Below are 19672 nucleotides of genomic sequence, written 5' to 3'. Positions count from 1 at the left end.
ACCAGTTCTAGGGAACCATTCTGTGTAAAAAGACAGAGAAAGAGTCCTTAAAGCTAATCCGTGGAGCAGCAGTGTAATCCTATGCTGCGTGAGCAGGTTTCATTTCTTCATCCTTCACTTTCAGTAAGGCTAACACACTGGATACTGCAGGCAAGAAGAATGGTGCAAGTACCAGGTGCTCCTTCAAGTCATTTAGGGTTTATATGTTGGCATCTTGAATTGGGCCCAGTAACATAATGGCAGCCAGTGCTACTTGCTCAGAATCAGTGTTGTATGATTCCCATTGTTCCAACTTTCCATTGAGGTCAAGTAGACATAGGAGTGCTTAACATGGGTTGGTTCAACATACCTCCACATGTGGTGGGAATGTCCCAAAACCCATCTCTTCTGGACAGCAATCAAACAAGAAATATGCAAAATAACTAAGCAAATATTAGAAGTCACCCCAGAACTGGCCCTACTAAACATCTTCCAATATAATAATGCCCACTCACATCATAAAGAGCTCATAACCCACCTACTCTCAGCAGCCAGAAACATCATAGCCAGACACTAGAGAAATCTGTCAGGAGTAAGCATGGACCAATGATACCAAATAGTATGGGAAACAGTCTTATTAGAAAAACTAACCAATAAACTGAAACTGACATGGGGACAAATAGAAGAAGACACCTTCACCCCAGTATGGCTCCACTTTATCACATACACAGCCCAACAAGACGACAAGAATGTGCCAAAAGTATACAAATCAGTCTGGCTAACCTGATTCAGAAATACACACACACACCGCTCACATACAAAAACAAATCTCACTACAGCCACCCAAAGACAACCAACCACAACCTAGGCCACCACCAACCTCTCTCACCATCAAGGAAACACAACAAATCTCTCTCCCCCTCTTTTCTTCCTCACCCAACATTGTATGTAACACTAATGTCTCACAACAAATGAAACTGAATTGTAGGAAACACAACTTGAAAAAAGAGACAACACATGCGGTTTTGAAATCTTTAATAAAAATATTTTAAGAAAGAAAGAAAGAAAGAAAGAAAGAAAGAAAGAAAGAAAGAAAGAAAGAAAGAAAGAAAGAAAGAAAGAAAGAAAGAAAGATGGGTTGGTTCATGCTGTTAGTAAATACCATGGGACCCGATATCATTTCTTTATGATTCTTTAACACATAGAGTGAGAGTGGTTCTTTGGGTACCTTCCCTCCTGGGCCGCAGACCTTGCCCTTTGCTCAGGTGAGAGAGGAGCAAACAAAGGTGGCCTGTTGACTACTTGCTTGGAACAGCAAGTAAACCTGACCTAAAAGGCTTCAAAGGGATTGTGAACTGTTCCGCTCCCTGTTATAGCTCTCAAGCTGCTGTATGCTGGAGCTGGGAGTGGTGATGTGTCAAGTAGCACAAAGAGTGTGCACATAGAATATGAACATCTGTACCACACGGCCCAGTCAGGCCTATTGATGTGAAGATGTCTCCTTATTGTCTTGTCTTATCTTCCTGTTTGGCTAACTGAGGTCCATCTCAGTTCAGACATTTTTACCAACACATTTACCTGCAATGTATACAGGATCACTGGCGCCCTCAATCATTCCTCACATTTAGGGACTAAACATTGGGACAGGGAGATCCCACACAGAGATGTATGTAGTGGAGCTCAGTTTCTGAAGCCACATACTGTTTATGGGAAGGCACAACGCAATAGTGTATTTATGCAAATCTAATGCACCATTGAATCTAATGTGTGCCTCGATTTTCAAAACCCTTGAAACCAAAAAAAGTATTTGCTATGCCAGTTGTGCTTTTCAAGCTTGCAATCAAATCTCATGTGCATCCTAATTTTTTGCAATGTAATTTGGCCAAAAAAGAAGTGCATTGCATTTGAGTAAATACGGCATGGGAGTGTGTGTGTGTGTGTGTGTACATCTCAGCAGACAGTGGCTCAAATCCAAAAGAAAGTTAGTCATATTAACCTCCCGCTGAAATTAATTGGGCACATATAAATTAGAAACAACTAATCTGCCCTTCTGATTTCAAAGGGGCTTAAGCACAGCTAACTTTTTTCTGGATTTGGAGCAATAATCTTTCTGTTGAAATAAAATAAAAAATCTAAGCTACCATGGGATGCATCCCCACCAACTGCGAACTGATACCTCTTAAGTGCTTGAAACCCACCCACCCCAATCTGTACAGTCCGAGGGAGGCAGTAAAACCACGAAGTTCCTTTTAAAAAGGTATGCTGTCAGATGTGGGCGATGGGCTGCATTTTGATCTCAGCCAATTACACCTGTTAGCATATTGTTAAAAGAGGTGATTGGCATTTCGAGGTGGGTTGCTAACTTTCTACTTTTCAGACTGCCCCTTTCCAATGCTGAAATTGCCTTTTCTTCTTCTCTCTTGCCTGGATGAAATAACAGCTGTCACAGTCCTGCCTCTTCTAAGTTGCTATATTTCCTTCAAATCCATCCTTGTAGCTTTCTTGCTCTTTGTGAAGTCTTGTCTTAAGGATGCCAGCGATTTGTTAGATTTTTCAATATAGTGCTGCAGCAAACGTTTCCATTTGAATAACCCCATCACTAGGAAAACATACCCCCCCCAAAAAAAACAATAGACAGTCCGCATTCCTGCAGAGTGCCAGCAGCAGCCAGTGTACAAAAGGGTTTCTTCTATAGTGAGGGAAAAGTCACTAATTTTTCCACAAGATCTTTACTGGTGCCTTGGAAAACTATCCAGGTCCTTTTCTGCATGGATACAAATACGCGAAATCCGGGTGAAATGTAATGATTTCCAGTAGTTTGCACTGGAGCGAGCAGTTCCTCTGTTTGCAGATTAAAAAATATATCAAATGTACAAGCTCATTTGGTAGATGAGGCGGCATAATTTCTGGTGTTCAGGCCATGAGTGCCGTTGCTTATGTAACCAAAACAGCACCACCTACCCGCAGAAGGTATCAGCGGGCTTGGGAGAATCCCAGGTTTTGCAGAAGTACAAAAAAAGGTCTTAAGAAGATGAGCCCAAAACAGGCCAGTGAGGAACTGAGCGTGCTCAGTGGCCATGGAATGCTGACTGACTATTGAGAGGGAGGAGCCAGAAAACCCAGAAGGAGGCGGAATGGAATGGAGTGGCTGGAACCCTAACCAGAAGTATCTCCACACTGCAGCATTTTGTTGCCAGCCCCACTTGCATAAATTTAATAATAATAAATATGGGTTAGTGGATTGCTGCAGAAAAATCGGCAGTTTGTTATACCGTAATAACAAATGTTGCAGCAGAGAGCGGGTTGCAAAGAAATGTGGCTGGAATCCTTAAAGAGGGACTTTCTTTCTGAAGGCAACCTTTCAAACATAAATAAACCTGTGGGTTTGCATCCAATGCTAGCCCTGCTCAGAGTAAACCCACTGAAAACTATGGACATGACTCACCTAGCTCTATTAATTCCAATGAGTTTTACTCTGAGCGTAGCTTATTTGGATACAGTCCATGGAAATTTCCTATGTTGGTGTTTGCTTTCTTTTGCTTTCTTTAAAAAGGCAACAAAACAAAACAAAACTTGTAACTACGGAACCCAAATATTTGTGCATTTTTTCCTATTCCGCTGCTTTAAGAAAGTCATAATGTTGCACATGCACTTTCTTACTGAACCTGTCCTAGGTACAGGATTATGACTTTGCAGTTTGGCAAATAAATAAGTCCCTGTTTAAAATGCAGTATCCTGCACAGTAATAGTAATGGGAACACCAGAGATTACTGGCCGAGTAAATTTATTTTTGTGTGAATGTTCTCTCTTTTCAAGTTTGCTTCAGTGTGAATGTCCCTCTTTAAGGTAAGGCCTGCAGTGTGGGGAAAATGCCCAGGTAGGTTTGTTTCCAGGCCTAATACATGCAAACGCGAGGTGTCCCTCTCCAGTCTCATAATATATTTCCATTCAGTCATCCCGGTGCATGGCAAGTGGCGTTTAACAGAGGGGGACGCCAAGGGGCTATAGTGCATGCGTCTGCATGGAATGTATTCTGCTCAAATCAACTTTGGGCAGTGGAGTTTGGCCCACGTACCATTGGAAAACACTCTTTCATTGACTCCCCTGCCTCCCTCCGCACCCTTAAGGACTCTTGACACCTCCAAGTCTCTTCTCACAGTCCTGATCAGTGTATTGGAAAGGGATGATAGAACTTGCCTATGGCTTATATTTGCTAGAATCTATCTAACAGTGGAGAGAAGAGAAAGCCAGGTGGGCCTCATTTGCTCCAGCTGCCATCAACGTGTTTCTCTACGTTGGTGGCAGCCAGGAGGGTTTGGCTCAAGAGCAGACGGAAGCAGGAGCACAGAGGAATGGGTGTGGGTGGAGCACTAGCACACACACACACACACACACACACACCGTCCTCAAGGGATTTCAGTATTCAAGGTCAGTGAATCATTTGGGGGCCAAACAATCTACCAGTGTGTGCATCCCGAGCAATAGCAGCAGGTTATCAGAAACCTGCAAGTGCTGGGGAGGAGGGCTCCTGATTTTACATGGAGCTCCAGTCACATTTGGACTTCTCCATTCTCTTTTGTGAAGACATTTAATGCTCAACAGGCAGTACATGCATGCGTAGGGAGCATTTCCTTGATTAATAGAGAAGGTCTAGACTAGAGGACAGTCCATATGTTCATATTACCAGACTAAGGAGTTCCTATATTATATGGATTTTGGGTCATGGCCAATTACTTTTTTTTAACCCTTTGTGAGATTTTTTTTGGGGGGTACCTCCTGCCATCCAACCTCACAGGTGGATATTTATTGCTGTTTATGTTCATTTCCAAAGCACAGTGATGTGTTTATTTAGTTTTAATTGTAGCACCCTGTGCGTTGCTTCTCTCCGCCCTTTTTAAAGAAGGAGGATGTTCCCTTAACTGGGATTTCTGCCAAGTGCCACCACTCCTATCCTACCATTGTTGTGGCCAGAGAAATCTGTTGACCAAGTTTGCAACATTCCCGCCCCCCTTACTCCGTTACTTTATTGTGCAATCAATCCTCTACATGACTCCTTAAAAATCAGTGGGCTGGTTTCAGTAGGTCTACTTCGATTCTCACTTAGCAAACTACAATCCCAGCAAATGTATGATGTTGCAAACTGATGAAGCCCACTTCATCAGACACATGAACTGTTACCCAGACAGTGGGGTGGGAATTGTGAAGAGTGAGGTCAGAGGGAAAATAAAACCCAAACATGCATATTTGTTTCTGTGACAGTTAACCAACCCATTTGAAACCCTGGAGTTTCCTATGTTCCTAACAGAGCAGTGTTTATGATAACAAAACCTTCTGGCATTGGGAAGCTGATTAGCACATGCAGTGGGATAAATACACGATATCTTGATTTAGGCCACAAGCGATACAGTTGAATTTCTTGATCAGCTGTTTCCTACTGGAGCCTCTCTTCTGAAGTGCCGTTTCAGAATGTCCGCTGCTACTGTTTTTGCTGCAGGAGAGCAGCACTGGAAATTTTGGTGTCAGACAATGTGTAATAAGAAATGAAGTTCTAAAACAAGAGCACACCCTGCCCATGTTATTTGTGGCATTCAGCATCCAGTGCGCTTTGCATCTTCTGCAGCTTGTCATTGTACAGTCTCTGAGAAAAACGTTCGCCGTGGGGTGCCTTGCCTTTTAAAAAACACCCTTGTCCATGAACTAGGCACCAGCTATAAGACTGGAATCTTAAGACAGTAATGCTAAGAAGGAGTAGAAATGCCGCTGGACCTGTTTGCTGTGCTCAGCAGATGGGCCCCAACAAAGGGCTTCAAAACAGATCGCTTTCATGAGAAGGATAAGGAAGGGCAGTCAAGTATTCTCAGTTCTGCATTTAGGAAGACAATCGCTAAGGCCCAAAACAGAGGAAGTAAATGCATTCACAGATACTTTGGCCCTAAATTGTATATTTGGTTCTTTGAAAAATTAACTTTTGTTCACGCCCCCAAGTTTAATTTTCGCTGCAGAGCCAGCCCAAATTGTTTTGCTTCCTGAGGTGGAGGGAAGGATGGTGCCCATCTGAAGAAATGTGGGGCTTAAATGTAATAAATAAATGCCTAGAATTTGAGCTTGCGAACATGGCAGGCAAGCCATCATGACTAATCTGCTGTTTGTCAGGTGCAAACCCGTGTATCTGTATCCTCCTGATACTGGGGTGGAGGGGAAATCGAGTTTGCATTGCATTTTAATGCAGGCATAACTCGTTAACTCTTCCAGAAATGAGCCAAACTTTGTGATGCTGTTGTCCAACTAAAAAAAAAAAGTGTGCAGAAATGCATATGGGAGAGGAAGGTGTGCCCGCAAATGCACATCTATATGAGTGCAGATGACACACCCAGCACATTACATTAAGCAAAATGGCTTGCTAGAATTAGAAGAGATGCAAATGAATTTTTGCCATGGCTATTTTTAAATTTTATTTTAAAGCAGCTGAACTTAATATTGGGGCAATGAGAAACTGACAGATTTGCCCATGTCTACCCCCTTGTTTCTTCAGAAAAGCTAAGTGGAACAGAGTGAGAGGAGCAGCAGTGCTTAACCTTTTCTCCACCTGCCAGTTCCTCACTCTACATTGCCTTCCCCATGTAGCTTTTCATCCCAGCATCTTTCAATAATATTCTCCCCCCTCCCCCCCCCCATTTTTTTTACTCTTGCTAAAAAAAAATTAAGCTCATCAGACCACAATTACTTTAATTCAACCAGGAACTTCCTAAGAAAAGAGAGCCAGTGTGGTGTAGTGGTTCAGAGCAGTAGACTCGTAATCTGGTGAATCAGGTTCGATTCCCCGCTCCTCCACATGCAGCTGCTGGGTGACCTTGGGCTAGTCACACTTCTCTGAAGTCTCTCAGCCCCACTCACCTCACAGAGTGTTAGTTGTGGGGAAGGAAGGGAAAAAGAGATTGTTAGCCGCTTTGAGACTCCTTAGGGTAGTGATAAAGCGGGATATCAAATCCAAACTCCTCCTCTTCTTCCTCCTCCTTCTCCTCTTCTTCTTCTTCTTCTTCTTCTTCTTCTTCTTCTTCTTCTTCTTCTTCTTCTTCTTCTTCTTCTTCTTCTTCTTCTGTAAAGCTCTTTCCCACTCCATTCCTGTTCCCCACATCACTTTGTCCCTCTTGCTGCCTCTCAACCTCCTCCTCCTCTCTCATCCTGACTTCCACCTTCACTCTATCATTTTATCTCTGACCTCTACCTTCATGCCATGCCTTTCATTTTTCTCCTTTGCCTCTTGCCTCTGGTTTTCCCACCCACCTACCTGCTCTTCTCAATTAAAGTAAAAAATAAGTAAGTATTGAGGTCTGATCCTAAGTGGGGAGGAGGGAGGGAAAGGTCTCAACACGGCTGGTATTCTCATGGTGGCTTCTACGTAGGCAGGGTCCAAGAGCAGCCCAGACTTGGCCAGTTGGTGCAGAAAGGCAGTTGCTGGGAACTGCGGAGAGATGGTGGGGACGGCTTTGGGGGAGAGGTGTTTGCAAAGGAGGATTAATATAAAACGAGGGTGGGGGACCCTTTTCATCCTGAGGGCCACATTCCTTCCAGGACAAGATTCTAGAGACCACAAGCCAGTGGTGGGTGGGGCCAGAGACAAAAGTGGGTGGAGCAATTGATGTAAATTTCACAGTAGGCTAGTTTCTACACACATTCGCAATCCCCCTTCTACCCTCCATGCAGGCAAGCAGAAGGCATTGTTAGGGTTCAAGGACACATTCCAGCCAGGCAAAATCATGCAAGGAGGGTACAAACCAGGGCCAGTGAGGGGTGTGGCTTGGGGAGAGTCCATAGGGCCAGGTAGAGAGGCTTGGAGGGCCACCTTTGGTCCCTGGAAGTTTTGCTCCGCAGCCCTGATATAAAGCAACCAAAGAGGAATGAAGATTGAAAGGAAAGGGGCAGGTCATAGCTGTGCCTCTTCCCGGTGCTTCAGGTAGGCCTGCATTGCTAAAAGCAAAGATGTGACTATGGAGTTATTGTTTTTTTAATTCTTGGTGCACTTGTAGTTTAGCAAACAAACAAACAAAGTCAAACACACAAAAGCAAGCCTTTTTGAAAAGTAATAGGACAATTAGTGGTTTGGCCGGGAAAGAGAAACATCCAGGAAAATGCAGGGCAAGCTCTCTTGAGAAGCAGGGCTGCACCAGTACTCCAGCCAGGAGTTGCTGCAGGTCTTGTTTAGACCACACCGAAGAGGTTGATGCTGCAGTTGCATTCAGTAATTGAGGAGTGGGTGGAAATGGCCACAAAGCCGGTCTTTAGAAAGACTGCGGAACAGCAGAGAAAAGCAGAGCGACTTCATCTGGGTTCTCCCCAATAAAGGAGTGCACAAATAATGTGGCTGGAGTGGAAGCAAACTGAATTCCTTCTACTGTAAGAGCATTCTTCAAACTCTTCCCATGCATTACAGTTTCTTTTCAGCCACTAAGAGGCAGCGGAGTCCTCTTTTCTCTTCTAACAGGTGCTGCAGCAGTAGCAGGTAACAGTTAGCTAATGAATCTATGCTCCATAGCACATTCTGACTTGGTGCTAGCATTGAATTGACCAGAGTCAATCCTGGTCTGCTCCTGAGCCATGAACAGTAGCTTGATCTGCAAGAAGCAACAGCAGTAGCTTTTCGCAGCACGGAGAGAAGCATTGCCCCCTCTTTATGGCAGCTGAACAAGGTGCTGTGAAAAGGTATAAGAGCAGGAGGCTAATTTAAAAGTTGGCAGCCCAGTTTTTACATAACCCTGAGCATGCACCGGAGATGACTTGAGTGATTCACACACCTTCCTTACGAGCTTCTAAGTTTCATGCAGAGACAAACACTCACATCTGGTCCCAAAAACTGCAAAAGAAATTTCAGGAGAAATTCACTTGGAGGTTCATTGCACACAAATTCATTCCAGCCCTAGAACTGCAATTTTCTTCTTCATCAAATCCTGCAAGAATGGGGAGTCTGTAGCCTCTAGATATTGTGGGACTGTAACTCCCAGCAGCAAGCACCAGGAATGTTGGAAGTTGTAATCCAGCAACATCTATAGCGCCACACCTTCCCCATTCCTATTCCTGAGTCTTTTAATTGGATGACACCCCCTATTTCACTCCCAGTAACCACTGGATGCCACTGATGTTAGAAAGATGCAAAAGCAGCAATATTTACACCTATTGTCACAAGCTCTTGTCATGCCACGCTTGTGTTATCAAACTCTTGCAAGCTTGCAAAATACTCCCGTTGCTTGTCTTAAGTAAGACATGAAAATATGTGTATCCCCAAACAAAACTAAGAACAAAATAAGGCAATTTCTATTTTGGGGGCCAAATATGGGGGGGGTGTTTGGGTGGGGGGTCCGTAGGTTTTTTTTTGAAGATACCTAGGAAAGGGATCCTAGCAAATCAGGAGCCTTGGTCAGCAAATGCACATCCAGAGCATTGGCTGGGGTAAAACTAGGAAGGAGAGATGGGTAGGGTGGGTGAGACTGGTATGAAAAGCCCTCAGTGCTCCCTTCCCTCCCATTCCTTTCCATTTTTAATTGCTCCCAGTGGGCAAAGAAGCCGTGGGGCTCCGTTGCAAGCAGTGGCAACGTAACAGGGAATTTGCTTTCTGATGGGATGGTGTGTGTAGCCATTGTGTAGCATTGCCAAGTCAAGACAGACAAGCGAGGTGTCTCTCCTGCTTTGTACTTGGAAAACCCTTTAGCTTAAGGTGCTTCCAAAGGAAGGCTTTGCCAGGAAGCATTTCACAGATGGCTGACCTGTTGTATGGTTTTGAAGCAACATCCTGCTGGCTCCATGGCTGGTGTGACTGAAGTGTTAGGTCTAGCAGCAACCAGTATCAGAGGCAACAGTGGAGGTCATCAAGCCAGCCATTTGCAGAAGTGCAGCGATTGTTGGGTGAAGCCACTGCCCAGGAGCACCCTGGGGACATTTGAAGGCCAAGCGTTTTATTTATTTACTTTTATTCATTAGATTTATACACCACCCTTCATCAAAAGATCTCAGGGCAGTTTCGTGAGATTCAGCTTGTCAGAATGTCGCCCTCATTGTAGAGAATAGGAGCCACACTCCAAAAACATAACCAGAACCCTGCTGGGTCAGACCAGACTACCTGGTCCAGCATCCTCTTTTCGCAGTGGCAGACATGATGTCTGTGGGAATCCCCTAAAAGCAGGGCATGAAGTCAGTAGTCTCTCTCCAGCTTGTGGTCCTCATTCACCAGTCTTCAAGAGGCCTGTCCCCTCTAATACTGGGGAGTTATTTATCTATTTCACAGCATTATTTATACCCCACACATCTTACCGGGTTGCCCCAGCCACTCTAGGCGGCTTCCAACACATATAAAAACATAATATAATGTCAGACATTAAAAAACTTCCCAATACAGGGCTGCCTTCAGATGTCCTCTAAAAGTTCTGTAGTTTATATCCTTGACATCCGACGGGAGGGAGTTCCACAGGGAGGGCACCGCTGCCAAGAAGGCCCTCTGCCTGGTTCCCTGTAACTTCGCTTTTCGCAGTGAGGGAACCTCGTAAGTGTTTTACGTACTCATAATAAAAAAGTGTTTTTCAAAAAGAATAAAACAAACTATCAGTTTAAAAAAACCAGTACAGTGGTACCTTGGGTTACATACGCTTCAGGTTACATACGCTTCAGGTTACAGACTCCGCTAACCCAGAAATAGTGCTTCAGGTTAAGAACTTTGCTTCAAGATAAGAACAGAAATCGTGCTCCAGCGGCAGCAGGAGGCCCTGTTATCTAATGTGGTACCTCAGGTTAAGAACAGTTTCAGGTTAAGAACGGACCTCCGGAACAAATTAAGTACTTAACCCAAGGTACCACTGTATATAAAATGATAAAAAATTAAAAATCAACAATAAAAGCCAGATTAAAACACACGACAGCTTCTACGTGTATGGATAGTGAAGGCACCTGGTTGGTGTCAGTAAGCAGATGGTTCCCAAGTGTGGTAGCTTCCATGCTAAAAGATCAGTTTCTTACAAATGTGAACTGTTATGCAGTACCTAAGACCCTGCCAGTTCCACAGATTGAAGCAGTCAAGTGGGGCTCTATGGGACAAGGCGCTCTCACAGGTAAACTGATCCCAAGCTGTTAAAGGGCTTTGTGTACTAACAATAACACAAGCAGACAACCAGTGCAGATTCTCTCTCCCGTCAGCAATCGTGCGGCAGCATTCTCCACTAAGTTCAGCTTCTGGGTCCAGCACATGAGCAGAGGCCGTTGTTAGCTTTATCCTCAGCAAAGCTGCCTAATCCCCTTTTAAAGCCCCCCAAGTTGGTGCCCCCACCCTTCATGTTGTGTGCTAGAAACTTCCATGGTTTAGCTGGGTGCAGAAGTCCTTCCTTCTGTTTGTCTGTCCTGAGTTTTCCAACATTCGGCTTCAGAAGGAGGCTCTGGGGTTCCGCTCCTCCTGCCTCCTTGTTCATGCCCAATTTGTGGTCTCATCCCGTGACGCCATTTGCAGGCAAGATACGTTTGAATTCATGCTTTACTTATCACAACATAGCTGCCCGCCTAAATATACAGCGGCAACCACTGCTGCATAATATCGTAATTGTAGCTGTCTGCTGTTGTCATCACTCTCAATATTCCCCTGTAAGAGGCCAGCCGGCCTACTCCAAACCCATCCTTCGCTTCTGTGATCTCGTCTGGTCATCCTCATTATCTCCTGGTGGTTTTATATATGCACATAATTTCAGGGACCTGTTGGCTTACCTCAGAAGCCAAACAAGCGAAAACATCCTCACCCCCCGCTTCCTTCCTCACCCCACTTCCCCTCAAAAAACTGGGTTTTCTGTGTTTGGGGTTTTTAAGTATGAAAGAACTCCTCATCTTTATCTCCTCTCCCCTTTTTTATTTTATTTTTTTGCTTTTCTTCCTCAGAAAACCAAAAGGGATGTAAATAACTTTGATCAAGACTTTACACGAGAAGACCCAGTATTAACAGCAGTGGACGAGACAATTATAAAGCAGATCAACCAAGAAGAATTTAAAGGCTTCTCATATTTTGGGGAAGAGCTGCTGCCATAAGAAGTCCCCAGCATACCGTTTGGGGCCACCAGTTCACTGACACTGCAAGAGGTGGTTTTCCGCTACCCAGTCAAGAGCTACTTCTCTGACCTTGAGCCCACAACCCTTACTTTCTACTATGTCTATCTATTTATTGTTATTTTCCTTTTGTCCTTGAGCTGGAGGCACTCACGATTTCCATCTCACAAAGGAACGCAAAATATTTTGTGCCAGAAGTAGTTCGTGAAGGTAACACATTGCTGTTGTTTCTTGCTGCTGCTGCTGCTGCCGCCCCCCCAACCCTCTCAATTTAGGATATTTCCTGCTGTTCTCCAGAAGGCCGCGACTTGTCCTCCCCATCCTCATCTAGCACCTTCATAAAATCATGGACTTTTAGAGTTGGAAGGGGAACATGAGGGTCATCTAGTCCACCCCCCTGCAGTGCAGGAATCTTTCACCCAACGTGGGGCTCACACCCGTGAGAGTCTCGTGCTCTGTCGACTGAGCTCTCCTGGCAGAACTAATTCATTCTGCCATTTTGGAGATTTTTTAAAAAGTCACTAGAAAGCTTCCCCTTCCCCCTGACCTGAGGAGATTTCTGACAGCCAAATAGAGCAGGTTTGAGGGCTGTGTTTGACTTCTAGGCACAAGGTTCTCCACTCCTGCTAACAGTTTTGCAAGACATGGCAAATGACCGTCCCATTGCACACGCACCTCTCAAGAGTACTAAACAAACACTTAGATTTGCTTTCTTGCCCCTGTGGAACTATCATAGAATTGTAGAGCTGGAAGGGCCATGAGGACCACCTAGGTCAACCCCCTGCAATCTTTTGCCCCAGGCGGGGCTTGAACCCGCGACCCTGAGATTAAGAGTCTCATGGTATCCCGGCTGAGCTATCCAACCCAAACCAATAGGTGGGGATAAAGTCACCTTGTGTTGACTTTCCTGAATCGAATGTGAATTGGTCCATCGCATTTGCTGTGGCAGCACAGCATAGCTGTCGGAAGCCGATTCCTCAAATACGGAAAGACAGCTTTAGGATCGGCCATTCGCCTTTCGCAGAAATACCCTTTTTAATGGAAAGAGACCTTCAGGACGCTGCAGTTCTGTGGGTAAGCAAGGGGCCCATGGCACTAGAGTTCACTTCCAAGCTTTGATCCTCTTAGGCTCAACCGTGGCCGGTGGGCGGAAGTCAGGAAAGCGAAGACAGCAGCAGGTGGAGCCACAGCCAGTGATGGGCAGAGGCAACCAAGTCTACTTTTGCCCCCACCCCTCCTCCCCGCCAAGTTCTACAAAGGTAACACTGAGACTAAGGAGGAGGGGGCTGGCAGACAAGTGCCACCTTTCGGGCTGCTTGTGTGTTAAGAAGACAGGTAGGTGGGACACCCTCTGCTTCTTAGGCTTAGGAGTTGCGTTTTAAGCAGAAGGCAATGCACATTCTTTCTCTTCAAAGTTCTGCTGCGTTGGGCTTCCTAGTTCAATAGAACCAGGCTAAGGGCATCTACGGCCCACAGTACTACCAGCTTGAGCTCAGGGCAAAGGAGCCTGGACAGAGGTTTCCCCGCTCTTTGTTAATACTGATGAGAACAGAGGCCATCAGTGCAGAAGGGATGAAGGGACTATAATGTGCATGGTTGCTACATCATTCCCACAGCTGTACTAAGATTCTTCTAAGGCAGAACGCCTGCGTGTGCTCAACCTAGGAGTAAACCCTGTTGCACGCAGTGGGGTTTATCTCCAATTAAGCATGCGCACGGTTGCGTGAAAAAGGCAGGCTTGGAAGTAAATATTCGGCTCCCTACTAGGTGCTTCCAGAAATCTGTCCCGGCAACATTTTTAGCCCTCATAATGCAGGGTTTTGCGAGGGAGACATCTCCCTTTACCTCCTTCTCTCTGCTGGTTGTACCCTTGAGCTGCTTGCCAAGCCTTACCACAAAGCCATAAGTGAATGGGACACAGATATTTTACCGTGGATCTTGAAATAAATACACCCAAAGACGCACTTCTCTGCAAAGCTAGTTGCTGAGTGAAAAAAAAAATCTGCCTGACTGAAGGACTGATGAAAATAGTCAGGTAAAGCTGCCATGGAAAATTGCAGATTATATCAGGAAAATTGCTCCCCACCCCCCACCCCAAGATACGAAACAATGTTTTTTTAAAAAACAACAACAAAAAATAAACAAATGTTTTATTAAATCATAAAATCAAAACAGACAGACTTAGATGCTTTATAGACAGATGTTAAAGGGCTAAAGATTGGGCAAATTCTCCCAAAAAAACACACACTTGTAACTGCTTTAATAAAGCAGTATAGGTTTTCTGCAAATCTTACAGCTTCTCCGACGTGTACATAGTAATACTTCCGTAGGGAAACTATTTTAGAAACTGGTACCTGAATCATTCATGTCATTGATGCAATGACAGGTGTGAAGGGGATTTTTAAGAAAGATGCTTTTTAAAGGAATCATTGTATTGAATCTGGGTGATGTCCCACTCTACTTTTACTTTTAACAGCAGTGTGTTACTTTTGCAGGCTTTTACAAAGGAGAAAAATGGGCATGGTTCTTTGTGCATAGCCTTTTCCCTCTCCGTCCCTTCTCTGCTGGCCTTGAGCCAGGAGCAGCCCACCACAAGCCCGTGTGTCGATGCAGAAGCCCTTGTCCTCCTCAGGGCTATGTGCAGAGGTTGCTAGAGCTATCTGTGCAAATGCACTGGGAAAGAGAGGGCTGCTTTGAGCTAGCATCGCCGATACATACATAGCAGGTAGTGGCTGAGGGTCAAACTAGCTAAACATCTTTGCATTTCACATGCACTTGAAAAATAAATGCACCCAGCAGCTGCATTTCCTCCCAATGCAAACAGCAGCTTCAGAGGAGCTGTTTTCATCAGGACTCCAGTAGGGAGAGAAAGGGTTAAGCCCCTTTTGTGATCTCAGTAATTATTGACCCCTCCAACAGCTGCTGGTTGCATTTAAAAATAAGAAGGTGTGCTGCATGCAAAGACACATTTGACAGAGCATTTTCTTTGGCCCCAAGGCATTGTGGGGCTTCTGGTCCTGGCTAAGGGCTGGGAAGAAACAGGAAGGAGGAAGGATTAAGGATAACATGATACTGTACTACTGTACTATGGGTCCAGCTGGGTCATGACCAATAGTACTACTGTTCTTTTCTGTGTGTTTTTGATATTTAGAAGAAGAAGAAAATAATCTGGTATAAAACTGTGCTATACAGGAAGAATACAAAGCCAGGCAAAGCCATTCATTATGTGAAATGTGTATCAAGAGACTGAAGATCAAGATTCAAAAACTGACATTGCTAAGAGTTGTAAATGAATTTTCTTGTGTAGTCATTGAAAAAATAAATAAGGTAACTCATGTGGACAGTACATTAACAAATGTGAAGTTACCGCCTGTAGATTTGCTGACAGTGTTATGTACTTATATTTCTGGGAGTACCCTGTGTTGTGCGTGTGCGTGTGTGTACGTGTATTGTTGAGTGGTGTGTACTATATATATATATATTATGTATATACACACATGCTGAGTGAGCAGTTAAGGGAATCCATTTTACTTGTTGCACTTGGATTTTCCAATTGCAGAATTTATATATACTTGTGACTGGCAGAGTGGCACTCAAAGAAGCTTTTTTCCTTTATCGTTTCTCCTTTTCTCTCTCTCTCTTGCCTTTTGTACAGACGAGGATTTTGTATATAGGTGTTTACTGCAAGGCCTGTGGAATTCAATGAATATAGAGGTATCAACTGCTGCATGTTCAGGCGTATTATTAAAAAAAACCACAAAAAAACAAAGTTAGCCTATGAAAGAATAATTATGAATATGTCCATGTGCAATACTCTGTATGTGTATTGGTTCAAGTTACTGTCCGAGATGATTTTCCCCCACTTTATTTGTTTGTTTTCTATTATTATTAAAAGAAAGAAAGATGTATACCTATATTAAGCTGTACTAAATCTCCTGTATAGTTAAACTCTATATGGAATGATAGAGATTGGGGTGGGGGTGGGGAGGAAGGGAAGGGCCATGACTGACAGAAGCACAGGCTAGCCGCAGGCCGCTTTCTTGTACTGTCTCTGTGGCGTGGAGCGTGGAGACGCCTTCCCTCTCCTGCTCAAATAACCCGAGGAGCTCTGGACCACCTGAGAAGAACCCCACGCCTGGGGAAATGTTCGCACCAGTCATATTTGTGCAACTGACAGGGCCTGTTGCTGACACCTGCAGTGGCCCCTACATTATTATTTTCTGTTGTTTTTTTTAAAAAAGTATGGCTCAGTGCCTTGAGCTGTGCTGGACAGCTGGTCTGGCTGCCACGTTCACTTCCCACAATATGCCTGATAATGGGGCTTCGCTCCAGGGCATTGTGGGAAATGAAAATGGCGGCCACATTCAGCCCCCTGCTCAGAGCACTGTTGCCTGCCGCCACCAAGTAAGTCCATCGCCGGAGGAAGGGGCCCACCGGAGAGCCAGTGAAAGCAGCACACACGCCCCGAGTTTGGGCCAGGGGCCTGAAGAGGAGTCTCGAGATGGGCTCCTGCCGCATGGCCTGCAGCGGCAGGCATTCCTGGTGCATCATGGGCTGGAGCTGCACAAATGATTCCCCCTGCTGCACACATAGCCTGAGAAAGTTGGTCCCGGGGATCTTCTCAAACAGGCAGGATAGATTAGCGTCAGCTTTGCGTCTAGCTGTTCATAGCGATTACTATATTCCGTTCCATTGTGGTTTTTCTTTTTTGTTTGTTTTCGTATTTAAACTCAGGTGTAGTGTTTTTTATATATGTTATGTGTGCGTGTATATATATGTATACACGCACACATAAATATTGATGATTTCAAAATATTAAATATGCTATATCAAGTCACGTGGTCATGTGTTGTCTAGCTTACCGGTGTAGTAATGGAACAAAGCTTTTAGAATAATTTAATTTATCTTCACTAAAAACTTAAGGGCTGGAGCAGGACGGGGAGGGGGCAGGAATAAAAGGACCCCCACCCCTCCAGCTCACGGAGTGGAAGCACAGAGACATCACAAAGGTCACATCATCTCATTAATTTTATGTTCGTTTGGGGCGGGGTGGGGATCATGTAGAACTGCCCGTTCATTTTCTGCGTGGTGATATTTCTGCCCTGTGTATTTCTGCCACATGCTAAGCTTTGGCTATCTGAAGCGTGAACTTGACAATGCTAAAGTGGTCTTTTCCTTAGGCAAACCAAACAGAGGCTTTGGAGATAGCCAAGTGGCCTCCAGGGGCTTCCCATAAGACTGGCTAGAATGAGGAAACTATCGTACAGTGCACTGTCCTGCTTGTATAGAACAAGAGGCCTTTACACAAAACGGGGGATTAGCAAAGCCTTTTAAAAGGGAGGCATTGCGCAAAGCAACATTGTGGAGGGTGCGATGCCCTTGTTCCTGGTGTGAAGAATCCCAAACCGTCATTCGTCCTTTTTGAAGCAGGTGGGGGGAAGCCCCAACACCTACATTCCTTTTTCTTCAGGATGCTGAACAGAAAAGCAAATAGCTTCACACAGGCAGAAACTGCAGCTACAGTCTTGGGAGTCCTCTGCCTGCCTCGTTCCAGCGAGAGAGGTCCGTGCAGGTATTAAATGCCCTTCATTCAGTGAGTGTTTGCCAATGCGTTTGGGATGACGCAGGCCCCCATCTGCATGGCAATAACTCACTTGAACTGGGTTGGGCTGTCCCGATGCGCCTTCTGATGGCGGGTGCATCAGCCAGGTAGTTTTGCAAAGGCTGCAACTGCATTGAAGTCTTGTGGGGTTCAGGCAACCTGGCTGTGTGCAGGGAATGCTGCCTTCAAGTCAGTTACAAGTGAATACATAGAATTCTAGAGTTGGAAGGGACCCCCAGCGGTCATCTAGTCCAACCCCCTGCAACGCAGGAATTCAATTCAAGTAGTTTGGTTTACACTAGCGGGTTTTTGTCTGTTAACTTTGAACTTATTTAAAATAAACACACTGTTACATTTCTTCCTCTTCTGTCACGCTTCTTTTCCACCACCCCTCTTTTCTTTTTCTTTTTTTTTGTTCAAAGGTGTGCAAAATGCCAAGGCAAGCAAAAATTTGAAAAATAAACAAATAAATCAGGATATTTTTCTCTATCTCTATTTTTAGAGACACCGTTTAGCGTGCATGTGGGCGGGAGGGAATTCCATATTGTTAAAATAATGCTATCTCTCCAAAAAGGCTTTTTTAAAAATTAAAAACGAAAAACAAAGACTTCTTTTGAAATTATGTGCAGAATAGTTCTGGGGGCGGGGGGGAATATGAAATGTATTACCGTTTTAGAGGAGCAGGGAGGTATTTTTTTATTGTGAGGCTTTCTTTGTACAGAATTTTTTTCTTACGGTTGTAATTTGAATCTCTTGCCATTCGTTAGGGTTATTTCATTGTAGTCATTGTTGCTGTGCCAAATGTACTGTATTCTAAAGGATGTGAATGTGTATTGTTTCGGAACCTAATAAATCAAGGATGTTAAAATCTTACTTCGCATCTCTCACAACTCTTTTCAAATGAACGAAGAGGTTATTATAGCGACAGAGGATAGTATATACATTATACATGTCAGCATTATTATCATTTATTATTATTACTCATTTATATTTTGTTGGCATGCGTCTGTCTTGAGAGACAATGGAGTGCACCTCCAGGGGTGAAGTCCAACCGCTGTGTTAGCAGTACCAAAGTGACCTTCCTTGGCTGCAAGCCTGGGCAGTGTGTCTGAAGGTCCTGACGTGTTTTTAACCCAAACATGCTTTCCAGACGACAAGTTTCCCCTCTCTTGGTCTCGCTGATGTCATCCAAAGGAAAGCAGAGCAATACATTTCACACAAACTTGGCTGTAGAAGTTGCCTGAACTATACTGCTTTATATTTTTAAGGAGGGGGAGAAAAATCTCCAAGTGGTTTATAGTAAAAACAATCCAGAATAAAACATTAGAGAAGAAAGTAAAGTATAAAGTATACATTCTGAGCAACATAATTAATTAAAAAATAATTTAAAAAGTAAAAATAATTAAAAAGCAACACATAGTTAACAAGAAACTAAAGTATTATTTTAAAGATTTCAATTACAGAATGCGCATTTAACACACGTGTGTGTGTGTGTGTGTGTGTGTGTGTGTGTGTGTGTTTAGGGTTGCCATATTTCAAAAAGTGAAAATCCGGACACAAAAATGGTTGAGCTTCGTTTGGCAAAATCTCAAAAAACACCCCGAAGTTTTTACCTATTTTGGGGGGAAATTGCCAACAGATCAACATTTCCAATATGGGCTGCCCAGACATTTTGCCACTTTTTGAAAATTCCACCCAGATGCCATTTTCGGTGGACGAATCCCGGCTATGTCCAGGAAGTTCTGGACATAAGGCAGCCCTAATAGATTTCAAAAGAAAACATTTCTAAAGAAAGTCAAAAATAAAATGCATATTTAAAGCAGCATAACTGGATTGAGAATCATGGGTTAGATCTGGATGTTTTTGAATTTCGTAATACGCAGTTTTGAAATACACAGATCTCATCTGAATGTGTTAAAATGGACCCCAAAGCACATAGTCCCAGCAGCCACTGAAATCCTTACATATTTTTGTGTATTTCTGCGTGGTGTTCAAAGGAGCAAATCAATCTAAATTCTGCAT

General features: G+C 44.1%; 1 protein-coding gene across 1 annotated transcript in view; it reads left to right on the top strand.

Moving 5' to 3' along the window:
- The window catches only part of PRKCE (protein kinase C epsilon), a 302630-nt gene extending 284107 nt beyond the window's left edge, over positions 1 to 18523 (top strand). The window contains exon 15 of the mRNA XM_081903955.1: positions 11884 to 18523. Within this exon, the coding sequence (XP_081760081.1) occupies positions 11884 to 12030 (147 nt within the window). The 3' untranslated portion in view covers positions 12031 to 18523. The remainder of the gene's footprint in view (positions 1 to 11883) is intronic.
- Positions 18524 to 19672: the final 1149 nt, after the last annotated feature.

This window comes from Podarcis melisellensis, assembly GCF_964234715.1.
Source record: "Podarcis melisellensis genome assembly, chromosome: 3".
NCBI classification, from domain to species: domain Eukaryota; kingdom Metazoa; phylum Chordata; class Lepidosauria; order Squamata; family Lacertidae; genus Podarcis; species Podarcis melisellensis.
The sequence above is the reverse complement of the archived record's forward strand: the minus strand, read 5'-3'. Positions and strand labels throughout refer to the sequence as shown.